This window comes from Neodiprion lecontei, chromosome 2 (assembly GCF_021901455.1).
Source record: "Neodiprion lecontei isolate iyNeoLeco1 chromosome 2, iyNeoLeco1.1, whole genome shotgun sequence".
NCBI classification, from domain to species: Eukaryota; Metazoa; Arthropoda; class Insecta; order Hymenoptera; family Diprionidae; genus Neodiprion; species Neodiprion lecontei.
In genome coordinates, this window is record NC_060261.1 from 2,068,005 (window position 1) to 2,095,990 (window position 27,986).

Below are 27,986 nucleotides of genomic sequence, written 5' to 3' on the forward strand. Positions count from 1 at the left end.
GGATTCGTATAGTAAAATTGTACAGTTATAAAAAAAAAGATGACTTATTGAGTTTTCTTTCACCTGCCGGAATAATGAAATTCTTGTAGAAATATTATCCACTGGTCAGTTAAAAAGTTGAAAAATTCGTAGGTGCCAATTCAGTCGTCACCGAGACTTTGGTTAAAATTTTGAATTGAGTTATATAACAAAGTTTAATTTTCTATCAGCAATCCGAAAGTACACGATAAGATAAGTGTACCAGTTATTGAGCCTGTCCCAATTTGTAGCGTCCAACCCTCTAGCAATTGGTTTTAGTCATCGAGAAATTCACAATTTGTGCCTTAAATTTATAATTTTGTAAAATGAAAGGGTTAATAATTGGATTCAAACGTGTCACTCACATTAGTACCTAAAATGAAAAAAATCTACATACATATTATACATGTAGATATACTGTATATGTATAAGGCAGAAGAGATACGGTGGGCCTATTTTGAGCTCGAGGTGTGAGCCGCGTCACGTCGAACGTTCCGCGACTCTTGCCGCGGCATCAAGTCCGTATAGCCGGTTCCGCGGTTTGTCCGAAGCTTAAGTGAGATTCCACCAAGTTTCACTCACGGTCCCAGCAGCCTCCTTCTGACTGCGCAGCCAGAGAGCAGTGTAAGAACGGCGACACGGACCATGCGGTGGCTCGAAATACCGGCACTCTCTCTGTCTCTCTGGGTCCTTTTTCCTGCGGTGGTGGTCGCGTATCCTTTACCCTCCGCGTCGCCATGGTGGTCGGTCGATCGAACGTTTAAGCCGCGGGTTGATCTGCTGCAATGGGGACAGAGCTGTTGGTAGGTATAAGGAGGAACGTCTATAAGCTCTGTATGTCGTTTGTCGAATTATTTTAGCGCCCGATATTTCCATCCATCTGTCTCTACGCACTACGACGCCTCATCTCCTCCTTTCCACCACCCTCCCCCTCTTTCACGTCCGCTATAGTCGAGTCGAGACCCGGCTACGCGCCAAAGTCAACAGAGCTAGGAACCCGTCGTCTCCGGCTTCACCATCTCGCTCATCCGCACGCTTTTTAGTACAAGGTATACCTCTACCTCATACCGGTTCCTGCAGGGTATGACGTCCATCTCGCTTTAACACATGAGGCCGGTATGAGGTGAATTCGTGATGCACGTTCACTAACGTTATGTACCTCGTATACTTCATGCAGAGATTGCGAAAGTGTAACGGTAATTGAATTACGACCTATCGACGAACTTCAAAGAAGAAACCAATTTCACTTTACCAAACACAGTGACGATTGTATGACCCGGAAGCTTATTCGTGGTACAGTTTTTCTTTACAATTACTTGGAGACCGTCTTATCGAGTTTCGGTTAGACCGGATTATCGGGGTCTCTGGATAACCTCGAGGGATCCATGAACTGGCCAGACAGCCTGGCACCACTTACTACCGCTTGTTAGGGAGGTAAAAGAGGTCCTAGAAATGCCGAGAAGGATTCCTCGCGTGTCTAGTTCGTTTTTTGAAAGAATCACCTTGTCGAGAAGGTATCCCTTTCCGCAGCTACGAAGGTGAATTTTTGGACGGCAACAAGAAGCGTGGAATTTCGAGTGAACCTTGGTTCTAAACTCAGGCTTACGGCACGTCCTTTCAGATCCTTGAGGACGTCTTGCACCGATGTTGCCAGACAGCTTGGCACCAGTTGAGTCGCGAGGGTCTAGCAGGATGTATCGTGCTGAGCGATGAGAGATCCTTTCGAGAAATGTGGAAACTCTATATAGCATGCTCTCAGAAATCTAAAGGAAACCGAGCCCAGTGCCCACCCACCCATCATACTCTGATTGTTGAGGATCATGAGAACTAACGGACTTTGGACTTTCCCGTTTTGAGAGGGCAAAGGCAACGAGTTCGGTTTGAACTCTTCCACTTCGAGGTGAGTCACTCTTCGCCGCGGTCCCATCTTCGGAATTCCATCCTCTGCCGGAGGTTTTGAGATGAATGAAGTAGAAATTCTTCTGGTCATCTTCGTGGGGCCAACAGGCTCCACAGAATACCTAGTTAGTTGACAACCTGCTGCATCATTTTCATCCCGGGAGCATCTCGACTCCCTTCTCTTGAGAATAATGCCCGATGAATGATCCCGAGCGTTCGCTCGTTCATCTGTTCGTTCATTCGCTTGCTCGTCAAACGCTCACAATCAACAAGTGAATAAAATAAAACAGGATAATATGGCACGGGGATGAGGATAAAGAACGAGAACGATCCTTCGGGCTCGCTTATGGATGTCGATTATTCAAAATTCAAAATTCTATTCTGGAATGAATCATTGTCTCTGTCACGTTCGGTTCAGTCGCTGGATTACCACCGTGACTTTTATCCTGCACTTTTTACACCGTTGCATGGATTCGATGAGAGCCGATTGATCATTGACGAAAATTGAGACCTGCTATATTGGATTTCCGCCGCATCGATCATTCTCTCAGCAATACCTGCCAGAGAGAGCTTTATGGGAAATATATACCGCCTTCGAATATGTCACGTAGGATTCCGCTACGTCTTCGGCTTTCCTTGATGTCCAAAGCATAATCTGTGCATATATGATGCCCGGTGGAGACAGTAAATCACGTAGGATACTGGATCCACCTATATTCCACGCTTGCCCAAACACGACGACACGTTCGTCGTCCTTGGCCCCCCGAGACCCTGTCGAAAGTCAGAAAAATATTGGGATTATACATACATGCGTGTGTGATTCGGTGGTGAAAAGACCAAAGCCCCAACGAAAGAGAACGAGAAAGAAGAGGCCTGTTTTACTCGTCAGAACAAATTTTCGGGGTGCTAATGGGGAACGGAAGGGACTCTCGGACACGCCCTTTCGCTTATAGCTCTCAGTCTACCGCTTTCCGGCTCTCTCGCTCTTTCATCTGACTTTTAAGTTTTCCTTTCATCCAACCCACTCTACTAGTTTCATTGACGTTTTCGTCCATTACTCCATGGTTTACACGCATTGTATCGCTTCCAGTATTAGTTCTTATGGTAATATATGCTAGGCTTGTGGCCACGCGCCTAACTCTGAAACATTAACAAACGCATCAATGCCCATCGACATACCTCTCATCTCATCTTCTCCATGCGTGTGAGTCTAATCGTCAGTGGAATTAGTTTAGTTTGGTTTAGTTTATTTCATCCATGGTATCCATTTGTTCGAGATTTTCCGCTTCGCGTGTGTCTGTGTGTCGAGTTTTCTGATTCTATTTTTCTATTTTGCTATCATCTCAGTTTTACCTTCTTCCTTTATTGCGTTGTTCTTCCAAAATGTGCATTTTCATGCTTGTCCGTGGAGTGTTCTCATTTTTGCTCTATCGATTCGCCTAGCTTTATTCCAATGTCAGTCCTTCTTAGCGTGGTTTGATCAGTAGCAGTTAGTAATTTCTATTTCAGTTTTCTGTTCCATTAGTAGTTTCTTCCTCTATTCATTACCCAATTCTTGAGCCCTCGTTTAAAGAGTTCGACAGACTTGTGTCGCATTGCTTCCGTTAAGTCATTACACATACACCTTTTACCGCAATGTTTTTTCCTGTCTTTGTCCTCTGATTGTGTCAGCTCTGCAATGTTTGAGCTTTCTGTGTTCTTTCGTGCGTGTTGTATTGTTCTTTGTACGACTTCACAGGGACGTCTATTTTAGTCTTACCATGATGTTCGTTAGAAATGTTTGTCGTATGTCCGGGATGTTAGAACTGGTCATTCGGATAGTCTCGTACACTGTTGGTAGCTTTTCACCCCGGTGTTTCGGGACCTTGACAGTCTATGCGTGCGTGATTAACTAACGCGAAAAGGAGAAGCTATCCATTCTCCAGAAGTGATAGTGCAGGGTGGCGCGGTAACCGCCTCGGCTAATTTTCCACGGTCAATTTGTCGCTTCCTCAGAGAACTGAACCCTGGGGTATAGCAGGAGCCGCTTTCCTTTGCTCTTCGATCTTGGCACTCGCCTCAGAGATTTTTTTCTAATCTTTCTCAAGGCACTCACTTATTTTCTTTCCATCTTGCGGCTCTGTTCTATATCTTTTTGCCCCGCTGCAGCACCATCAAACAGTTGAACGCTACCAAAGACTAATGTGTCGGTCTGAGCCCCACACCGCTCGTTTTTCTAACAACTATAATGCCTCCACCACTCATCCCCATCGCCGACTTCTTCGCGCATTATATATCCACTCCGGGATGGGTGGGTATCACCTACCAAGGACTCGAGTGACTTATCGCGCTAGGAAGAATTCCCGACTTTACAAAGTCCTTTAAGGTTCGCTCCTCACCCTCGTCCCCAAAACTTGTCGAAAGCCAACGGATATTTTTAACTTCTCAATGAGACTTTTTTTCCTCGCTTTTTCCAAAATTACAAGTCTATACTTTTCGCGTTTACATCCAATGCTGACGTGCAACCAATTTTGCGTCAAAGCGATGCTGTCAATTTGTCAGACGAATATATCTTTAAATGACGCGAAAACAGTTCCTTAGATTTCTTACTTAAATGTCACCACAATAATTCTTCGGATGTCATAATGGCGTGACAATAAGCCTTCATATTTATCATTTTCAAGATGGATGTTTGATGGTATTGAAACTCAATGAATACAGGAAAACGTAATGTATTGCATTTTTTTCATTTTATAACATCGACACATTTCCTAGAAATATATGAAGATAATTATCGAATGAGGTAACACAGACAGATTTATATCCTACAACCTAAATTGCAAGCATAAAGATATTCATTCGTTTTTAATATTTAGGACCATCAATATGTCAAATTAAGTGCGTTTGAAAATTGCAGACGGTATCTAATTGGTGCATATATTCTCAGGAATCTCAGTCTTTAATCTGTTGTTTCAATTTCACAGACTTCATATTTAGAGATATCGCTATCTGTAGTCTTGAGATTTCGTCAGAGACCTTCAGATTTTCTTTAAATTCCGGCGCAAACGACAATATTTCTTAACGAGAAAAACAACTTTACCTTCATCTTTGAACGTACTCCAATCTCTTCAGATCTAAAGAAATTTCCTTTAGGGTTGGCGATGCTGCGTCGAAGAAGATGAAGCCAAGGAAGAAGTAGAGCGAAACGACGTATCCAAAGGTCAAGGTGGCCATCTATATCCATCGGTTCCTTTTTCTCTTTTCACATACGGTATTACACGCATCGCGGAGATCAGAAGAGCTGCGACGAGCCCCCCGCAGTAGTTGAGTCAGGTCAGTATTGTGTTATTTGTAAGTGGCCGCGCGAGAGCAGCGGTGGAGTAATTAAGACAAAGATTTGTTTACAGTGGGCCAAACTCTCGCTCGCGTTCGCTAACCTTAGAGTAATGTTTACTCAGACAATAGACGTGTATCCTCCTACTTATCGCGCATCGTGCTCGCACGCGTGACATCTGCCCGAGTCTTTCCTCCTCATCGCCTTCCTTACCTACACGCACTCCAACAACGTGTACAACGCCACCATATGTATTTAAATGAACGTTATGAGTATGGTTAAACATGCACGTATATTTTAGTACCTCCTTCGCTACCGCATTGATCAGCAACAGGTTCAACAACACGGGTCTGCAAGCAAAAAACTTCACAGGTTTTTTCAATACTTTTTCTTATAGATTTTCAACCACTGAAACCGGGAAATATACTCAAAAAGTCACATCGGCCAGGGTATTTTTTTTTTTTTTAAACTCGTGTTTGCAGTTTCATTTCAAGTAAAACTTCCGTTTGACTCGAAATCTGGTATCCTATTCTTGATTGTAAAAATTCTATGCAAAAGTGATTTCTTACTTTTATTTAATACGCATTAGAGTGAGACTTGAGAATAAATGCAAACAGGGAAAAAGAAAATGGAAATCGGAAGTGTGTTCGGAAATGTATCAAAGAGAAGAAGAGAAGGCTATTCATAAGCGAAAAGAATGATCACGGAATGTTAAATACTCTTCATAAAGAAATTGTTTGTTTAATTTTATAAGAAATATTGTTCAGTTCATTGTAATGAAACGGTGGTGTTTTTCATTATCGTTCTGCTTCATTTTATGCAAACACCTTGTATTTTGCAAGATTACTGTTCACGATGAAGAGAAATGGAAGTCATTTTCGAATACAGGAAACTCGAAAACTTAACATTTACCGAAAACATACCATGGCTGAAAAAAAAAAATTCTTCTACAGACCTGTGCAATTTAGACACAGCTGCTAATTTTACCCCCGTTTATCTATTCTTCTTCTTATGCTACTCTTTATTTCTCGTCCAATTACGTATTACTCTGAAAAAACCTACAATGGCTTGTCACACTGACGATTCTTCGACCAGCAAGAAACCGAAACGGGATGGATAAAAAAAGAGGGACTTCCTCCTGTTTCTATGATGCTAAAGAAGAAGTAGCTTTTTACCATACAACCTATACAGGTCTAAAACTCCTCATGGTAAAACAACAAAAGCAGAGGAAAAAATGATGTAATATTTCTTGGATTTAAGTTTACGGGGTTTTTTAACGAAGCGTTTACAGATTCAAATACGAATACGTTGCAAATCCACTACATGGGGGTATAAAATTCATTTTAATTTGACCATCGTCGATGACTCTCTTGGAGAATCTGTGCAGATTAGGGGGACCATAAAATTTTAACGGAATATAAAAAAAAAACAAAAAAAAAAAAACGATCTTTAAATTTCAAGCAAACGTCGATTCTTCGGGTTCCGCAATTGCGACCTGAAAGACGGATTTCGAGAGGGATGAGGCAGGGCTCACTCAGAATATTATGTCAATCGTCGGTGAAGCTCGTTAGCGGCATCCATCAGACGAGCGGAGAATGTCACGTCCGCGTCTGCGGTGCGGGGAATGGCAGCGGGGGCGTCTTCTTGAAATATACCTTCCTCGCCTCTCCTCCATCCCCCTTGGATCCGTGTCTGTAACCTCGGTATTCTCCTACCTAAATCCATATCACCCTGAGCGCCTCCGCAGTTTTCAGCGCAGCTTTTCTACCTCTGTCAGAGTTTCCCTCTCCGATTCGTTCGCTCGTGCTATCCGTGATTCACTTGAAGAAATTAGTGAAAAAAATCACCTAGATCATTGAACAAATCGTACTTGGTTTACGTGACTGTCGAATGGAACATTTTTTTAGGGATCACATTACTTTGACCGACAAGGAAGGTGTCCCAGTTCGATATCTCCGATTTGATTTCTTTTGTGATACGTTACAGTAGATGATAAACTGAACGACACGTATTTTTTTTTTGTCTTCCGCTAAACGCTTTAAGGGGGTGAAACCATCCTCCAAAGTGAGGCATGTCAAGGTATGATTTGGCAGTTTCACTCACAAGAACATAATATTTTTTAACCAATATAACTGATGAAGTTATCTCATAAAGAGACATGTTAAATGTAATTTTCTCAATTAAGGAAAAAAATCACTGCAAAATTGCCCCTTGACATGCTTTACTTTGAATGATGGTTTCACCCCCTTGAAGTGTTTAATGGCGGATGAAAAATAATACGTGTCGCTTAATTTTCAGTTTACTTTAACATATTGCAAAAGAAATCAAATCGGAGATACCGACCTGAGATACCTTCCTTGTGAGAAAGAAGTGTAGTCTGCATAAGAATTTAATTTATCGTGTAGCGTGCATACAAATGCACGCTTCCATGAACGAAGGTTGTAAAGGATGATGGTACGCAACTTATACCTACCATGTGCTGTTCACGAGCCGCGTATTATGCCCGGTATAAAGGAGAACATTAGGTTTGTCGGTTTAGCTTCTCTTTTTCAAGGTAAAAAGAGGGAAACCATGCTAGATGGATCGGCATTAGCTGCTTCGTTTCACTTTGCCGTGAACGTGTATATATTTCTATAATACCTGCTTACCTGGAAAAAATCAGGGCCATGATGCACCTTTACACGAATTACATATGTACAGATGATCGTTTGAAGAGTGAATAGAATCGTTTTCAGATCATCACTGAATCTGTTTTTTCTCCATTCGTCGAAATTAATTGTCGAACAGACAGACCAGTGCTCTTAGTATAGATATGGTCTTGGCATATGGTGTGCAGGTTAGAAGTGAGAAGGACTATTTCTGTGTATAAAAAGTCTCCATCAAATAGAGTACAATTATTACGGCGTTGCTGTAGCAAAAGTTATCTACATTTAAGAGAACGCGTCAATCTGATGGAACATCGATTGCTTATTAACGCCATTCTGGTGACTTGTTGAACCGCTCTATCCTGCTTTTCGGTGGAGACAGTTTTTCAGTTAAATAGTCCTTTACGAGATACTTCTGCTCACCTCCAACCCTCAATAGCACGGTACGGTATAATGACATATGTACACATAACACCATCGGCTTGTGTATCTACGTAACGTAGACATTTACCTGCAGACAAGATTGCCTGCCCAACTAGGTGCGGGGGGCCATTTCCTACTGAAAAGGCACCCTGCCGGGTCGAAAAATACCCCGGGGTAAAGCGTTTTCGTTTAAACTCCAATTTAGCGTGAAATACTTGTGTACACCATAGGGCAACGCGCTGCATTGTGTGCACACCACGGTCAACTCGACCCTTTGTATAATCTGAAGAGCGATTTTGAATGCGGTACATATAAATCATAAGCTTTGGCTAATTCGATCGCGTTTACTGCTCAGACTGAGGAGGGTTGCATTCGACCAAGGATTACACCCCCCTCCCCCGTTTCTCTCTCTGTCTCTCCTCTGACACCTCACTCTCTTCATCCACTTTCAGCATTTACTCTCATTTGCATTTTTCATATTTCTCTTAATTTTACTTCTCTACCTGTTATCTCTAACTTTAATTTTACTTTATCTCATCCCTTGTCTTAACCTAATATTTTACTCTCCACTGTAATCCACTTTCATTTCTTCTCTTTATTTTTTGCCTTTACCTATTTAAACCTCTTTTCCGTTGAAAAAAAAAATAATTTTTTTCAACCGTTTCAATTTTTTCGCAATCAAAACGTTTGGAAAAATACAGTTTTTAAGTATAGAGTTTTTCAATTTTCATGCCTGAATAAAACAAAAAAATTCGAACGAAATTATTCAGTGAAAACTTTCTTTAGAGTGCGTTAATATGTTTCAAATTGTTTCAGGATTTTTTCATTGAAATTGGAGAAGATGTTTAAAAAATAGCTGCTTCGTTACTTTCGGTCATTACGTATATTCAACATCGTTATGGATATAGTAAACATCTACCTATCCATCGACCTATCCACCTATCTCTCTCAGTCGTTCGTCGACGCTCTTTCATATTGAAGAAATTTAGAGAAACAATTGATCCATTGTGTCAAGCCGCCAACTCCACTCCATTCTCATGAAATTTTCTTTTCGCATCGAAAGACATGCACATGCGCTCTGCACGCTTGAACCAATTCTTACCTACCATTGAAAAGCCGCGCCCCTTCAGGGGCTTGTATACTCTGTTGCCGATCCACGCCGTGGGGCGATTATGCGCAACCAGGGCTGCATGGCCCACCCTAGCTGACGCCGGGACGCCAAAGCCAGGTAGGCTATTATTAGGTGCAGAAGGCATTAGCCGCCTCTCTATTGTACCTAGTATATACTCGCCTACCCAACTACTGCAGCTCTCTTTATGCTATCACACAATGCGAGGTAGCTGCGGGGGAACTAAGCCCTGACACGCTTCGGTGATGATTTTGGTTTCGGCAAAGTGAGCATTCAATGCCGCCCGCTAGCCGTCGTGATCATCATGGGTCTCAGAGTGATTTAAGAACTCTTGCGCAACTACGAGACTCGTCAAAAATGTCTCATTCGCGTATAGTTGATGGCGATATTAAATTTTCGGTTACACTGGCCAACAAAATTTTCTAACACGGAAGGTGCTTACTAATTTTGGAAATATCTATATACCATCATTGTACAACCATATTTATTTTGATTCGATCAGGTCCAGTTTTTGTGTTACAGCTACTATAACCAGTAATGTTGAGTTTTTATCGTTTTGACTTACCTTTTTTGATTCAGGATGTTTTGTTACTCACAATAAATTACAAAACAGCCTGAATCAAAAAAGGTAAGTCAAAATATAGTTTTATAATGAGGGTAGATTACAGATATTTCAAACTTAGTAAGCACCTTCCTTTTTATAATATTTTGTTTACCAGTGTACTATAAAATTATATATATCCCCATTTTTGTTCATAAAAATTGTATTTTTAGAAAAACTAAAAGAAGTCACATTACAACAAGTCTGTTTGTATTTAAAATATTTTAATATTAATTCTATTATACTAGACCTTGTTCCTAACACAATCAGCTGGAAATTTTCATGTTACACACACAAAAAGTGAATTTTCGGAACAGGAACAGTTTAATCATCTCAAACTCTGCTCCGCTTTCCGTGCCCTCACGGTAAAGATCAGGTTCGAACCTGATCGGTTTGACCGGGGAGAATATATATCCGTATATATTAGACTGTACGAAAAAAAATTGGACATTCTATTTTTAATTTTGAAGTTGAAAATATTGTTCCAAATGACGCAAAACTGATGCTGTCCAAGTTTCAGCTCATAATATTAATATTTAGAGGCGCATCATCGCAATTTTTTATTTTCCATTTAAATAGCATGAAGAAAATTTTTTTCATACTCTTCAAAACTTTCTCTTATAATGTTTTGAATGAATAGACTTGTCATAAAATGCCAAGAAACCTTTTTTTAGCGCTTTCCACTCCCTACAAAATAGGTCTTGGTCTTATCAGTACACCAATGCGTTGACGAGTTATAAAATTCAAAAGTAAAAAACAATATGTTTCCATGTTATTTCAATGGGAAATAGAAAATCCCGATGATGCGCCTCTAAATACAAATATTAAGTTTTGGAACAATATTTTCGACTTGAATTTTGGAAAAAAAAACCAAACAATATTTGATTTTTTTAAATAAATTGTAGCCTACACACCCGTATGATGAATCCGTATAACGCCTCGTAGTTTTTCACGCCGTTTGCCGCGGGGTTGGGGGTCCTCTTAACGAGTCCCGAGGAGGTGAAGGAGGAGGATGAGGATGGGTAGCCGGTGGTGCAGGCTGCAGGGTCGGCGGTGGCGCGGGATGACATTGTTTACACGAGAGCCACATATGCGGGGTTGAACACCCTAAAATTAGCCCCGAGGCTCGCAAGGCTCGTACGTATGTATATAATGTCGTCGAGTCGATCCACCATGCCCAGCGCGCAGCGCGCTGAAGCTTGTACTGCAAGAGCGTCCTGATGAAAAAAAAATGCTTACGTTATCATCCGTAATTTTGTAAACACCCGGTTGTCGACTGTGCGGCCACCGCGTGGCCCCCGCGTTGCGGTCCGCAATGTCCCATCGTTCATAACATGAGAGGAACACCGAGTTTCTTGTATGTCAGCCGACTGGATCCAGCTCAGACCGTGAAGGATCGCGTGCCTAAGAACCTGTAAGACCATGCACTCGCAGTCTGGGGTGGATAACGATGGCGATGCGTGGATGTGTGTAACTTATACATTGTACGTACATGTACGTAACAGGCCTTTAGACGATGTCTTCTTGACGCATCGCCATAATTGTAAACTGTGGAAGCGATGCTTCATAACCGTGTAGATCATGCCAGCCGGTCTCCGTGGAATGATGAACGTTCGAGAATTAAACACACGTACTAATATACGTGTATCGTGGAGCTTGATGTATGTCATACCTATACATATGTTCTGATCGCAAGAATGACCGGGAGAACAGTTTTTACTTCAAACAAACGGGAGGAGTCGTCATCGAGACCTGCCAGCATATGGATGTACAAACGTGCAGTAGGTACATTGGATGATGGAAGTTTCAATCCCAGGTGAAATGCTCTTTTCCAACCAAACGTTCGAAAGCCAGTCGAGACTATTGGAATTGGAAGGTAGAAAATTTTAATTCACATCGATCCATGTTACGTGCGGTAGGTAGGTACATGTATACCTGTTGTACCTGTTGATAGCGATCCTGCGAATCGTTCGAAGGTTGGTCTGCATAGAATTGGCCGAGTGCCTACCCTCGCCTTTTCCGATCCCTCCGGGAGCTCGGAGATAAATGTTTGATCTCGGGGCGGGAACACTCTAATGGGGCAAGTGTTCGGCGTTAATTGAAAGTAAATTTGCCGCTTTTGAAATTATTAGTTTGCGGGATTGGTGTGGCGTGGTTGGTGAGGAGAGGATGGCCGCAGGCGACGTAGCTTAATATAGATACACATGATATTGCGAAACCGTCGATGAGGGTCGGGTGGTGCTGCAATTCGTACGGATGGATACCTACTCGGTGTACAGGTAGTGTTTGTCGTACACATCGTACGTGTATAATGTACACACACCCTTTGTGTGTATAGATCGTAATCACCTGCATGTACGGACACGTACCCTCCTCGTATATCAACGTTTGCATTTTCGACACTCCCACTGTTTACTTTATTCCGGATTACACCTTCTGCATGCACCAACATCCGTACGTCCCACCGATCGCTGTATGCACTATTTACCGTTATTACCGTACCTGACGCCAAATGGTTTACTTTACAATGCGAACAGGTGCTGCTGAGGCTGCTCCAGACACCCCAGTGTTCGTACGTCTTCCTACATAAGCAGGGTGGTTCGTTTCTTGACTTTCTTTTCTTTTTTTTTTTTATTAAGGTGCCACTCAAAAAATTTATGACAAATACTGGAAACAAAAAACTGTCGTAAAACCTGGAGGAGGTAGGAAAATGTTTAGAGGCTGCTACCAATTATTGCAATATTTTTTATTTATTTTTACGTGTACATCTTACGGACTTATATGTATATTAGTTTATTTTTTATTTTTGTATTGTGGTCCAATTAATCGTTGGCCAATCAACAAGAATCTGCGCCTAACAATTCCGCAGTTGGCTGTTCTCGTCTTTTATCCGAAAGATTAATCGTCTCGGAGAAATTTGGATAACAGTTTTTGTTACTGAAATAGAAGTATAGCATCACCTTAATGTCCCTGTTTCGTTTTCACTACTGATTTTTATGAACAATGATTAATTGGACCACAATACGAAAAAATAAACTAATATATAAAATACAAGTCTGTACTAAAACCACCCCAGTGCAGCCCAAGCACTTATAGGAGTTATGACTTCGGTGATTCGATGGTGTATAATAACATGCATCTGGGAACATTGATTGTTAATTCAGTTTCCTGATCGCTTCTCCATGTTCCTTTGACGCAGAGGATTCGAGATTCCAGTCTATACCTGTGTTCTCCGCATCTCCCTAGGCATTTCTTTCTGCATCCCGGTATGCGGGAAACGTGGGAAGACCACCATCTGCTTTTCTCTCCCCGAGTGGACTGTACGTGTGCAACCCGGCGATGGTGGTCCTCTCGTGCAATCCTACCCCATGCCTTAACCGCACAGATATTCCCTGCCCTGTAACTCGTCCTCTGACTACACAATCTCGGAGCTGCATTTCCACATATCGCGGAAATCATGCTTCCATGTCCCGAGGCATCAGGACGACGCTGATTCAACATTGGTGTTTATTCCAAGAACCGACCTGTAACGCGAGTGACGCTTTCTCGTCACTTTAGAAGCTTGATTCTATCCTGAAAACTAAAACCAAAGGATCGACTTGGCGATGTAACTACCAAGGGTGGTTTCAGGAAAAGTATTTGCAGAGCCTTCGCTCGGGTGCGGGAACCGCCAGAGTCGAAGGGCGCGAGAGTCAATCCGACCTGCAAACAGTGCATGGGTATTTTACTCGATGCTCTGATGCCGGGTGCAAACAAGACGCTGAAGCCATTTTTCGGTAGGTGGAATTCGAGGTCTTCGCTGTATGCGTAAGCATATATAACTGAATGGATGTTTTCCATGACATCAGAAAGAAAGTGCAGGACTGCAGAAAGAGAGGGCACCGCAGCTAGAGGATGTGTCGGCATCATAAGCTTGGGCGCGTTAAACTAGCACCGTTTCTATTTGCGTTAAGATCTGTATATGTATACACACCGGCCGACATTAATAGCTATCATTTCTCGGGGCACCGAACCACCCGCTGTTTAACCGCATCGCGGGGATACCTATCCACCTTCCTTCTTCGAGTTATATAAAGTCTTGTGCACGGTGTTTGAGATATTTGTTTAATCTCACCGCGCTAATGCCGATGCTGATGCCGAACCGGAACAACTCATGGCTGCATACGACGCAGGCCTTTACTCACACGGTATATGCACTACGCAAACGACAATCAATGGATTAGATGGTCACTGTTGTCCAGCAACGAAGTATTACCACATATCCATTCAATGAAGTAATTAGTAATTTTGTTTGAAGGAAACTTCACCCATTGAAAGAGTTGTAGATGAATTTGTCAGTCATGCGAAATGATCTTACCTGACACGTCGTACAGGTATTAGGATAATATGAAGATAACAGACATGGGATGTCTCTTGAGAACCATTAATCCTCTCGGTGCATCCCAACGTATCTTCTTCTCATTCCCATCCTCCATTATCCCAGGGAACATAGCAAGTACTGACTCCGTAAACGTACGTACGATCAATTTAGAAAAAAGCCCAAGCCTTGGCTTGTTAAAACAAACATTCAACGCCACTGCACCACGTACGCTAGGCACGTTAGTATCATACAAACGTGGTTAGTAGTCCGTATGCGGACACGGATACTATACGTTGTATACCATACTGCACCCCCATACCGACCTGCACCACGGACATTTGGACTGTTGCATTGTGTCCCGGAGCTCGATCGCGGTTTTACGAATTGCGGTAATAAGGGTTGGTGGTCGGTCGTATCCGTTCAGCCTGTACCCGATTATAGTTTTGTGTAGGTTACTCGCATACCAACTCTGGCACTTTGCCTCAGGCCTTTCGATTCGGTAGACGAGGGCGAATGGAATCGTTCATCCGGGGGTAAAGCTGCCCGGGATTGTCTTTTTGAAACATTTTAATCCCGCTTATCCGAAGCACGTGCTCTTTCTATCCTTTCCTGAAGAATAACCGAACGGTATATGGTTTATACTACCCTGAATACCGCCTACGGCAAAATTATTCCCCTCTGTACACAACGCAGGGTTTGCGACAGTTGCTGAAACGATTACCTATAGATCAGTATCGTTATGTTTGTAAGACGCGAGGAATTTTGAAATTATAACTGAGAGTTTGCAACTAGCCTGAACGAGTCGTATACAAATCGTAGCCAGTGTTTCAAGGAATTTGGAAAACCCTGTTAAGAAATGATGTACACTTATTTCGATGGGATTCTTCTGTCCACGGGTACCAGAGTGCTGGTTTTTTTCTTCATGGTCAGTGATTAATGAGGCAGCAGCTTTTGATATCTTACACCTGAATCAAATCTTCAAAAGTAATCGTTGAATGATATCATGCGGAAGTATATCACATGCGAACCATGCAGTCAGTTGGAGATATCAAAGCAACGTGCAGACTTCAATCGGATCCGCAAGTTTCCAGGACGTTTCTCTGCGGGGTTTCCGACGATTTTGGAATTCCGAGTAAAAGGTTCCAAGCAGTGGCTCGTGCGGTAAACCGTCGGACGATGATCCATCTTTCGCGAAACTTGGCAGGGATAATAAACAGCAGGATCTCGGAAAATGACGCCTCGTGTAACTTGGTAGTGTCTCGTAATGTCGTAACTCGTCGTCCCATGGCCATTCCACGTTAAGTTTTGGCATTCCGTGAGGAACCAATTCGTGGCCCTGAATTCCGGCTCGTCGTTGCAGCGGCGATATTTGACCATTCAGTCAGACTCCTCACTTTAGCTGGCGGAGGCGGCCTGGTTGAGATCAACGGAAGTATAGCCGATGTATCTTTTCGTGTTTGCTCGTAAATTTTCACCGCAAGTGATATAGGTGCCATCTTGTTTAAACTATGGCTCTAACTTATCACTTCAACTCGTAAATACTCCTCTCTATCGTCTATGCTTCCCTTGCCTGCCTAGCTTGCACCACGCCTGTAACGCCTTCCTCTCTATCCCAGGCATTTCCCGTTCCCGATTGACAAACCAGCTGTATTCTGCAACCGGAACTCATCGTATCGGAAGATGAACGATGCTCCGTTCAAGCTATAAGAGGTTAAGAGAGGGGGTACAAAAAAGTCCTAACAATAGGAATAATTTTAGACCGTTCAAACTGTGTACCCCCCACCCTTAATATCAAAACCGTTAGAATATCAATGGTTAAATTTAATTTTCAACTTTACTCGTACAATGGAAACTGAAACAGAACTTTATTTTATTATTCGAGACAATTTATTCTGTGACTTTTTTTATCCTAGAAAAGAAAATTGAATTCGACTTACAGAGGATTTAGGGCTGGAAGTTGTCAATGAATGAGGAACGCTGATCACCGGTATACATTTATCATATAATATTTATTTACGATATCTCGCCAATTATGTCTCATTATAATCCCAACATTTCACAGCTCGTTGCATGTGGATTTCCCCCGAGCTATATCTATTTATCTATTTATCTATCTATATATCGTACGTTGTACACGTGTCGTCCATCCGTCCTAACTGTCTCTCTCTCTCTGTCTCTCTCTCTCTCTCTCTCTCTCTCTCTCTCTCTCTCTCTTTCTCTCTCTCTCTCTCTCTCTCTCTCACACACACACACACAACTTTTTATCTTTCATTCCATGCGTGTATGACCGTGTGATTACATATGTACATATTTATACTATACATACATACATATATACATATGTATATATGTGTATATATATATACGCATGGTAAATAACATATTTATAATATTTCAATACGTATACCTATATACTATAATAATAAATATTTATGTCTCAACCCTATATTATTTTTCGCATTCATACGACTGCAGCAGCTATAGGCATACAATAATATATATATATATATATATACCTTTAATTTTACTAACTTATAATAACGTAATATACTAAAGACTCAAACCTCGAATTCGGGAATGACGGTTTTACGATAAATGCACCAATATGACGTTCAAAGACTCGGGAGAAAATATACATACATTTACAATCATCCGGACAATTGACGGGAATTCAAACTTGAATTTCATCAACTGGGCAAATATATACCTTCGAACGTAATAATTAATATATAACCGTTCGTTGTGAAATATTTCCACTTCTCTTCATTTCTTTAGTTCTCCGTTATTTTTTCTTTTTTTTCTCTCTCTTTTTCTCTCTCTCACTTTTATTTCAACTTTAATATACCGAGTCAATAACTTTATTAATATACAGTATGACTTATGGCATACTTATACACACACACACACACACACACACACACATATATATATAGTTGTGTGTATACTAACCAATCAATCGATGGTCCTTTCGCATGGCATATATTACACATGTCTAATATTAACATTCGCTTTACTCGTATAATTATTCACACAATCTTGCATAGGTACATAGCAGATGAATCACTATATATAGACTTCTATATATAGTATGTAGCTTATATCGGATATCGTATAATGTGTATAATATCTATACAATCTAAAATTTCATCTTGTTTATAATAATGTGGTGGGTGTTCTTCGATATATTTACATATTGTTATTAATAATATCATTATTAAAATGTTAGTATGAGTACGGTGTGGTGCGTGTGTGATGTTGACGATTTTACACTATGTATTAACGTTATCGGGCGCGTGCAGATTATTATACACTGTCGGAATATGTCTGTATACATTTCCTGTGAAATCAGATATTCGCGAAGAACCTGCAGAATGTGCAATAGCAAGTGTAGGTTACACGTTATACCAAAATATATATATATTCATATATATAAATGGATAATTTCAATATATGGGGCATTTCGCATCAAATCGGTAAACGGTTAACCATGACATTTTTTAAATTCACCAAGGATTTTTTGCTACGTCAATACGAGCCCTGGAAAGCTGTTTAAAAAAATTGTTCAAATTTTTCTAATCACTCGTCTTTACCCCATGATTTTTTAAACCCATCTCAAAAGCAACCAAATTGATTTTTATGAAACACGAAAAAAAAACATTTGGCTTCCGACATGAAACATTTTCATACAAGATTCAGAGCGGGACCTGTTTTCTTTCTATTTTTTTAATCGGTTTCTCTATTTTCATACCTGTTAAAAATCTATTATAATACATACCGCATCTCCGATTTGATTACTGATTTTTTAAATTGTTTCTTCAGTTCTAAGAAAAGCACTCAGGGTTTTTTTTCAAAATTTTATCACAGATTTTGAACAGGCATGAAATTAAGAAAAACAATTATGAATAAAAAACGTTATTTAAAAGACAAAAATTGAAAAAACGAGGTCCCACTCTGAACTTTACGTGAAAATTTGTCATTTCGAAAACCAAATTTTTCTTCTTTCTTGTTTCATAAAAATCAATTTAGGTACGTGTCTTTGAGATGGGTTTAAGAAATCATAGGGTAAAGACGAGTGATTAAAAAAATTTAAGCATTTGAAAAAAAACAAACTTTTCAGGGGTCGTATACTATTGTAGGAAAAATCCTTGGTGAAATAAAAAAATGTTATTGTCAACCGTTTACTGAATTGGCGTGGAACGCCCCATATATATTTATAAATCTATATTATATGAATCGTGACGTTATTTAAGTAAGCGCGCTCCTTGATTATTGGGTTATCTTTTCGTTGAATTTTGATTTTGACTCTTTCGCTTATCCTTCCTTTCTCTCTTTTAACACGCAGCTTCCTTTTATACAACTTATTTATTTTATTCTTTCTTTCCTTCCTTCCTTCCTGCTTTCCGACTTTCCGCCGCGAAGCGTGTCAACAAGAACAGCTGTTATTTTCCGAGTGTACCTTGAGTCAGACAATCGGCAAATATCGAGACGTGAATATTTAGACAAACAATATTTGCACAGTTGTTTGGAATCTTGTTAAATTTAGCTTCCCATTGGGTTAGGTCAGTCATTGTTTTTCCAAATGAGAATAATATTTTTTATCTCTCCTTGTGTATCGAGTATCATGTCATGTTATTTTTTCCTTCCTATTCTTTTGCATTCTAATCGACACCAACCCCCCTCCGTCTTCCTCCTCCTCGTCCCTCCCCGTCCCCTTGCAATACCGCAATATATATTGGTATTCGTACGTCTTATCGTGAACGGAAGAAACCCGTTTATACATATTCATTTGACCATTATGTGCCATATGTAACGGTAAAAGTAGAATTCCACCCTTGCGGCAAACACGCGCGCTCATAAATCACCCTGAAAACGAGTTCTCTCCATAATTGTAAAAACCAAAAGCAAACGCTCAAATTTCTTTTCCACTCACTCACGATCATCTTTATATCCGACACACGCACTTTTCTCTTTGTCGACCACGCGGTTCACGCATAAATATACGTATGCTCTATAGTATTATAATAACCTTTCCTATTTTACACGTACACATACTCATGTGTCTACCTATATATGTTATTTATGTGCATTGTATTACACGCATATATATGTATACATATATTTCTATACCCTGCCGGCCAAAAATTTGGGTACTCAGTCGAAAGAAATTTCTTGCCGCACTAAAAGTTGGATAGCTGACTCAAAAATAAAGATAATCAAACGTTCCGAGCGGCGTTTTAAAGAGGACAAATTTAACTTCATTTTGTTCTTTTCGAAAATTCTCTACAATTTTTCTTGGTCCCGGTACGTATTTTTGAAAATGACCGTTTTTCGGACATTCTTTAGCCGCTGGAAATTAATCCCGCATATTATGGAAAAAAATTTTATCGGTTTTTTTGTACGATAAACTTGAAAAGGATATCAAAACCGATATTATCTTTTTGTAGAAAGTTTCGTAAGATTTTTTTTCGCCCCAGTATTCGCCACATTTTGTGCTAAAAAAGACAGGTTTGAAGAAAAAAGCTCTAATTCAATAACTAGGGGGTTTCAAAGAAAATGTCGAGAAGGTAAACATTTGCACAGGTTCACGCTGGAGTAGTTTGAATTTTTTCAGAATTCATAAAAAAAAAATTGATAATTTTGGTGCGGGACTTTGATGAGTGGAGGGGCAACGTTTGCGGCTGGAACTTGGAGAATCATCGTCAGTTGAGTTATTGTGTCTCGATAACTATCAGATTATTGACAATGCATTAAAAAGAATAAACATTAAGCTTTCGCATTTGCTTTTTAACGCTAAAAAATAACCGAAAACGGCCATGTTAAAAAATACATACCGGGGTCAAGAAAAATTTTAGAGAATTTTCTAAAAGTGCGAAATGAAGGTAAATTTGTCCTCTTTAAAACGCCGCTCGGAACGTTTGATTATATTTATTTCTGAGTCCGCTATCTAACTTTTAGTACAGCAAGAAATTTCTACTGGTGTACCCAAACTTTTGGCCGGCAGTGTATATAAATATATATGTATATATATGTATGTACCTAATCGTGTGTACACTGTAAACAAATATGCATAAATCATATCATTTTACAATATAGACGTATACTATAGATTTATTCGTAATTTTTATACACACAACTTATACGTATATATAACGCACGCGCTTTATTATAATATATATACATATATATGCATATGTATATATACAATTATATATACTTACGTTATATTATCACTGGTTTTTATTTATTTTTTTTTTCTCTAATCATTATCATAATTATTTTTCATTTCCAAACATTCACAACGCGATAAATCGCCTTTGGATCACGACCTCGCGTGTTTCCGTTTCCGCACCCTCATTATCCTGGCCATCGTCGGTTGAGCGAAAGCTGAAGGTCTCAATTCCACTCCTCAACGGCGTCGCCGAACTCGCGTTTCACCCTGCAGCGAACCATGTTACTACTACCCCCGTTGTACAAGTCTAGGTTGTCGTAACGCCCAAGATCGTCTTCCGGCGACCTTGAGCATCGGTAGTCTCAGTACTTGTGGAGTGTGATCGGTAGGTTGCCGCTCGTGCTAACCGCGTTGCAGTCCTGATAGTACCTGTGGTAGAGCGGTGGCGAGGGTGCGGCACCAGAGGACAACGGCGTTGGGGGACTCGACCTGGAACGAGGCCGACGAGAGATGATGATAACGTGACGATCGATGCAGGTTACAGAGCAGAGTGTGTGTGCCTATGTGTTTGCGTCTACGCAGTTCAAAGACTGCGGGAAATATCGCCGATCGATCGACTAGAACCATGGCTTCGAAACGTACCTGTAAAGTTGACAGCTCGGCGACTGAGTATCCTGGTATATACCCGCGGTGTCTGGACTCGAAGCTTCTTGGTACCATTGCGAGTGGCTCGTTGGATGGGTGCGGACACCGCTGGCCGACGGGTTGTAGTCAACGTGGTCCATGATGTATCCAGCCGCCGCGGTCGTGCAGTAAGGTGTGTACATCGTGCCGGGGGGCGAACCGTTCGACCTGGACGTCGGATGCCCGTAGCTGGCCATCAGGGACTCCCGGGAACTGGGTGGCATCATTGCGGTGCTGGTACCGGATTGAACCGAGTGTTCCCTCGCCGCTTGGAGTTCGCGACTCTGGAGGTGGACAGAGCTCGAACCCACGGATCCGGGGTGACCGGAATCACGTGACCCCGTCAGAGCCTCAACCCCGAAGGAGCTCGGGTCCAGACCTTGCATTCCGTTCGCGTCCGTCATCCCGGCCACCTCCTGGTGTCCGTGATGCGGGGCCTGGTGGGGCGCTTGGTGCGCGTGGTGCGGGGCCTGAAGGTGCGGCGATCCCTGGTGCAGTGGGACCTGATGCCCAAGGGCTGACTGGATGACACTCGCCGCTGCCGCGACTGATCCAGTCTTCACTTGGTCCTGCTGGATCGGACTGTGCGCGTACTTTGCCGCTTGCATACCGCAGTGGGACGACGTCAGGTCGGAACTTGGTTCACGCTTGGGTTTGCACTCGACGCTACCCTGGAGTTGACCCTTGTTCTGCTTGCTCGTTGGATCCGACTTTCCGCCTAGGTGAGAAGCGTGGTGCTGCTGTTGCTGTTGGTCTTCGGCACGCTGCTTTTCCCCAGCGCTGGATCCCGTCGGTGCGAGTCCTTGACGCTTCAGGGCCTCCTCCTTCTCCTTGAGGGCGTCCTTCTTCTTGAACCTCCGTCTACGACGGAGGTACGAACCGTTGTCGAACATGTTGTAGCTGTCCGGATCGAGGGACCAGTAGCTACCCTTACCGGGCTTCTTGTCGTCCCGTGGAACCTTGACGAAACACTCGTTCAAACTGAGATTGTGTCGTATCGAGTTTTGCCAGCCCTGCTTGTTCTCTCGGTAGTATGGAAACCGCTCCATTATGAACTGGTATATTCCGTTCAGGGTGATCTTCTTGTCCGGCGCGTTTTGGATCGCCATCGCTATCAGGGCGATGTAAGAGTACGGTGGCTTCACCATGTCTTTACTCGGATGATGGATGTGCTGCTGGGCTATTCCCGGATAGCTAGTCGCGTAGGTGCCGTACCTGTACTGCTCGTAGTACCCGGGCGCCGTCGCCACTCCCGGATACGACGGCGTTCCCATACCGACGGGAACACCGGCGTGCCTGTAGTAGGCGTTCTGCTCGCCGAACAACGTGTGCATCTTCGATCCTTCGGGACAAAAGCCCCAACTCCGTTCGTCCGTCGTTCTTCCCGCGCTTATCGAACCCTGGGTTCCGTCCGGTATTCCCGCGACCCTGGAGGTTCACGCGGTCAGAACATCCCTCCACTTATTTTATCTTCCACACAACCGTTTCGAGAAATCCTTAATAATTATCTGCCCTTGTTCCGCGTCAAAATCGATCCGGATCACTGATTCCAGCGGTGGCTTACGACCGGTCGCTTCGCTCTGATCGACTCGCTCGATAGCGAACGATCTAGGGAACTGCTTTTCAGGATCGAGAGTATCGCTCGATGACGCGCGCGCGCGCGCACTGACTCTACCAGGCAACTGCAGCGGTTGATGCACCACTCGACGTACCACGTCGGTTTACTCGCACTTTTAAATTCGCACCTGCACTCGCGTTATCGGTGTCCGTCACCGTTGCACCGATGCAGCCGTGTGTGGTGTACTCTTCCGCGTTCTTCGTCGCGACACGACGATGTATGTGTAGAACCGATACCCTGCTTATTCGTTCCCGCCCCGATGGAGATGTTTCACACTTTGTTAAGGCCTCCGCACAACAAGCCATGCACCGTTGACGGTAATTGGCGTCCACAGATAATCGTTATACTATTAACGCGACGAGAGAACCTTACGTTTCATTGAACCTCGTTTACAGATATCCACGAGTTTTAATAAAAATGACCTCTATTGTCACAACACACGGCCACATCTCACTGTGCACTTGTACACGCGTTTAATAAACTTCACCATGTACGATGCGTGTTATGCACTCGTTTTACTCGTTACGTCACGAAACAGCGTCCCGGACCTTGCGGTCACGTGGCGGATGCCTGATCGGGCGAATGGGGCTCAGGGCGAACAGGGGTGTCGTAAAAATTTTTTCCTCGGTTAAAACGTGACACCAGACGGTAAAATCGGGGAAACTGAGAACAGGAGCGTAGGAGTCTGGATCGGGGCCTGAATCGCGCACCGAGTATCGTGCACCAGCCGGTTTCGGTATTATGATACACAACAGCCCGTCGTTTACTCAGTCCCGAGTAAAAACACACTGCGGACTCGGCCGCGCGGTGCCTCGACGATGAACGCCCGCCGCCCTCGCTTCGTTTCGTTTCGTTTCGCTTCCTTCCCTCCAGATCTGAAAATTAGCCCGAGTTACTCCCCCGACGGGGCGGAACCGGCGATCAGGGCGGGACTCGAATCGTCGAGGCTAACAAGGTGGGGGCGACACGGAGACGGGAAACGGCCACTTCGGGGACCCAAGGAAAGTCGACGACTCCGAAACGCTACCCTGCTACGGCTGTCATTGGCTCCGAACGAGACTCCGCCTCTTCAGGATCGGCCAATCATGGTCGACCTGGATCGATCGACATGCCTTGGGTTACCCCCCGAGGCCTCACCCCGTTTCCGACTCTCCTTGTCTCTCTCTGCCTTCTATCTCTCTCTCTGTCTTTCTCATACTTGTCAGCCCTGATCCCCTGCCGGAGGGACCCAGGCTCTCCGTCGACTGGGTCTTGTGGAACGAAATCACAGGCCATACGGGAGTGGCAAAAGACGGTACGTTGAGAGAGAACGAGAGGGATAACCAACCGTTTCGACATTCGCTGACGATGAGAGCCAGTTTCGCGAGGCACAATATTGATTTTATGGGATTAACGAGCTTCACCTTCTACTTCGTCTACCGGGTGTCTCTTTCTACGTAGTTTTTTAACTCACGTTGCGAAATTTTGGTATCGACACCGTTTGAATGAGGGGGATTTTGACACCTTGTACATGACGCTGATGACGATGATGACGGTGGACCTTACGACTCAACTGCATGCATCGCAGACCAACATACCGCAATTGCATCTTTGCAGGGTTTGATTTCAAAGTAATACCTATAAAATGCTACGTTTAATCCTAAAACGAAAGTAAGTATTAGTGTTTATAGCTACGTCAAGTCTCTTCGAGGTGGTTGGAAGCTGGGGAGCTGAGAGAGGTGGAGGTCTCTCCCAGCTCCCTACCTCTTCCAACTCCCTCATCTCTCCTCTCAGATCTTATTCCCTCGCGAGGGATTCAATTTAACGTCTGTTTTTCCAAGGGTTCGACTCCCGGCTTGTGAAAACACTCTAGAGACACCTCGATCTTGGGGTCTCATTCGGCGCATAAAAGATTCGCCGAAAATTTGCCAAACCTCGCAAAGTCTCACCTTATAACAGAGTGTGCGTGGGTTCCACGGATCGCCGAACCTGACCAAGATTCGATATCAACGTACATATACACAGTATAGGACTCTTCAGTTATTATCGGCTAAATATTTTTTAGTTACCGACGAACTTTACCCGTAGATATAAATTTAATTACCAACCGAAACGGAACCGCGGAAGTATAAGATGGTGGATGTATGTATGTAAAGGTATACCTATGATAATGGAGGTATATATGCTGGATTGGATAGAGTTGGTTATTCAAATCCTTAATCGGAACGCCGAATGCCGAAGGGCATACGATAACAACCATTATATATACCTACCACCGAACCCTTTTGAAGTTTTGGCGAAAAGTTAGATTGCCTTCAGAGTTGAGACGGGGAAAATTAACATCCAAGTGGCTGGAACTCTCCCCGCAGCTATCGGGTTTTTCGAAAGGTTTTTAATAACACAACCGTCTCTCTCTCTCTCTCTCTCTATCGCTCTCTCAAGTATAAAACCCTGCACCATTGAGATTGTCACTTTGCGATTCGTCCTCTGGTGGAGAGAAAAATCAGACTAATGTAAACAGACTGTCATCTCACCGTTGACCGTCGTTTTCCGCGTGTGGATAGTAGAACACATATATCACTGATTAAGTCTAATTAATGTATGTATTGCATGAGTAATTTGAAAGCCCAAGAATTACGATTTGCCTCGATTGAAATGATAAACCTAGGTTATGTGTTGATAAAATGGCAGCGACAACCAGCCTCTGACATCATGAGTACGTTTTCCAATATGGCCACCAGTCGAGCACCGCAAGTAAGCAAATTTTCCGGTCTAATATCAGCAGCTGAACGATCGCTGATGTGCCGTGTCGTAAATTACACGACTAATCGGAATTAACCGGCTTAGGCGCGATCAGACTCATCGATTGGCTGTAGTTACACGGTTGTGGATGAGAGCCGGAAGCGGAAGCTTGTCGTGAAAGATCTCTGTGTACCAGGGTTTCATTTACATGAAATTAAGGGACGCGGAGGAAGGGGATTGGAAGACAGCTATAAGCTAGACGGTGCGGGTCCCCGGAGGACTCGACGACGGAATGGAGGTTAAAGCGGGCAATCCATAGATATGTGTTGTTATTTCAAGCGAAAAGTAGTTTGTTTTTTTAATTGATATTTCGGTGCCGTTTTCCTTTGAAACGGCAGGGGTTGGCCGACGGAGATGAGGAGGTTTGGAGTTTCGAGGCAGCTCGTCGGCGCGGGTGCATGGGTACCTTGTACGTTTTTCTAAAGAGCCTCGCCGGAAATGTTTATGAAATTTTGAAACCTTTTAAAATAAACTACTACTCCTTGACCTATCCCACGGACACGGTTGCCATACGCTTTATACCTACACACACCCACACATAATCGGGTTCTGTACTGTCTGCGGTAGACACTCGTATGTATTCCTCCACACACGGTGGTGCGAGCTTGCCTATCTCTCTTTCTTTCTTCTTTCTACTCCTTTTTTTTTTTTTCTTTTTCTTTTTTAACCTGAAACAATAAACTACGTGCTATTTTGTGCAGCCCGCGTACTACTTTATACTTAGCGCACGTACGTACGTACCTACCTACACGTATGTACCGACTCTTATTTTTCTCCCATTCTTTCTTTTCTTCATTCTCTCTCTTTTTTCAAGAGGTATTCAAACGAACGACACAGGAAAAAACCGCGGATATTTGGACTCATCTCATACCTTCATAGAAATGAGATATTATGCTTCACATACGGAAAGGCGGGGGGCGAGGCCATACAGAACTTTCATGGCAAATTGTTTGTGTATAGTATCAAGTATCAGTAAAGGTACACATGGCCATGGATATTAGAGTTGTACAAATTATCGTACGCGGCAAAAGGCTTTTACCGGCGTGGCCGTGAAAATTTTTCGTACGCTCTACATAGCTGGATGTATGATCATATAAGACGGTGAATGAACCGCGTGTGTCTTGTCGCTGAGAGTCAGGTCGGAGCCTGGATGTTTACGCAAGGATGAAATTTAATTCCAGAGACCTCCGACCCGCTGCAGCCAGTATGTAAACCTATCCGAAAGCCGTATCCGACAGCGCGTCACGGAAAAAGCTTGCAGGCTAAGTTAACGAAAAAAATGAAAGAAGAAAAAGAAAAAGGAAACAGAGAGGAGGGAAAAGAAGAAGAAGAAGAAGAAGAAGAAGAAGAAGAGGAAACATATAAAGTAACTGACTGAGTTGAAAAACTGCGGTGGAAGATCATCCGAGTTGAAATTGCAACCCGTGCGATCGTCGGGAATTCATGATACAACGTTAGAATAGGTACCCTCAAATTACTGTGTTGGCACGAATCACAGCTTCGAGATATTTTCTGGGGTTTCTAACAAGGGCGGGGTTGAATTTCGGAATTTGAAAAGTTCCGAAAGCGCCTAATTACGAAATATTTGGTGATGAAATTTGAAGTAGAGAAATCGAACCACTACAAAACAACAAAATATCGAATGGTCGGAAACCCGACTGCTCTAAAGTTCCGAAATGCAAGATTTCGAAAATTGAATTTTCGATAGAACGAAATTTCTAAAAATAACGATTCGATAGAGTAAAATTCCGAAAATTAAAATATACTCACAGAGCGTAGTTTACTCGACAAGTGGGTGTAAAAAATCAGAATACTCAAGATTCCGAGCGTAAAAATATCGAAAATCCAAAACAAAGAAAGATTAGAGCGGTGAAATTTCACCGAGCCAAAAATTCAGGGAACTGAAAATCTTCGATCACTCGGAATTTCGATGTTTCAGATATTTATATATTCTCATTTCTGCACTTTCGGAACTTTGAGCGTCGGGTTTCGGACCATTCGAAACTCCGATGTATCATCGATGTTTGATTTCTTCACTTTAGGTTTCGCCGCCAAAAAATGTCGAACCTAGCGCTTTCGGAGCCTTTAAAATTCGGAATCTCAACCCCGCCCCGTTTAACATCATCCATGCATATCAGAGTAAGTGCAAAACGGGCCGTGAATCGTAGTTATGATAAAACGTTGTTTGCTTAACCGTCCGTTCAGCGGTGCATACATTGCAGCTTCAAGATCGGAGTCGACGCCGGACGTCGGGATGCGTTTTGCAGACGACTAAAAGCCCCGCGTACGGGTCTGCAGGAGTCTGCATCTCGTCTCGTCTCGTCTCTCATCTCCTTTCATGCAGCA

General features: G+C 42.8%; 2 protein-coding genes across 2 annotated transcripts in view; one reads left to right on the top strand and one right to left on the bottom strand.

Moving 5' to 3' along the window:
- LOC107222284 overlaps positions 1-27,986 on the top strand; it is a 149,378-nt gene that overhangs the window by 79,751 nt on the left and 41,641 nt on the right. The window contains exon 4 of the transcript XR_006902855.1: positions 5,050-5,219. The gene's annotated coding sequence lies outside the window, so the exon portion shown is untranslated. Of the gene's footprint in view, positions 1-5,049 lie in introns of the transcript that reaches the window.
- Positions 16,815-23,647, bottom strand: LOC107222320 (forkhead box protein C2-A). The gene is made up of 2 exons (XM_015661629.2): positions 21,200-23,647; positions 16,815-21,046 (listed from the first exon to the last, which is right to left on the bottom strand). The coding sequence occupies exons 1-2, from the start codon at positions 22,573-22,575 to the stop codon at positions 20,920-20,922; spliced, it is 1,503 nt and encodes a 500-aa protein (XP_015517115.1). The 5' UTR covers positions 22,576-23,647; the 3' UTR covers positions 16,815-20,919.

Excerpts from the sequence above, each read along its gene's own strand:
- LOC107222320 (XM_015661629.2), bottom strand. The coding sequence starts at position 22,575 with ATGCACACGTTGTTCGGCGAGCAGAACGCCTACTACAGGCACGCCGGT. Across the intron at positions 21,047-21,199 it reads CCGAGCTGTCAACTTTACAG|GTCGAGTCCCCCAACGCCGT; the intron begins GTACGTTTCGAA and ends GCCTCGTTCCAG.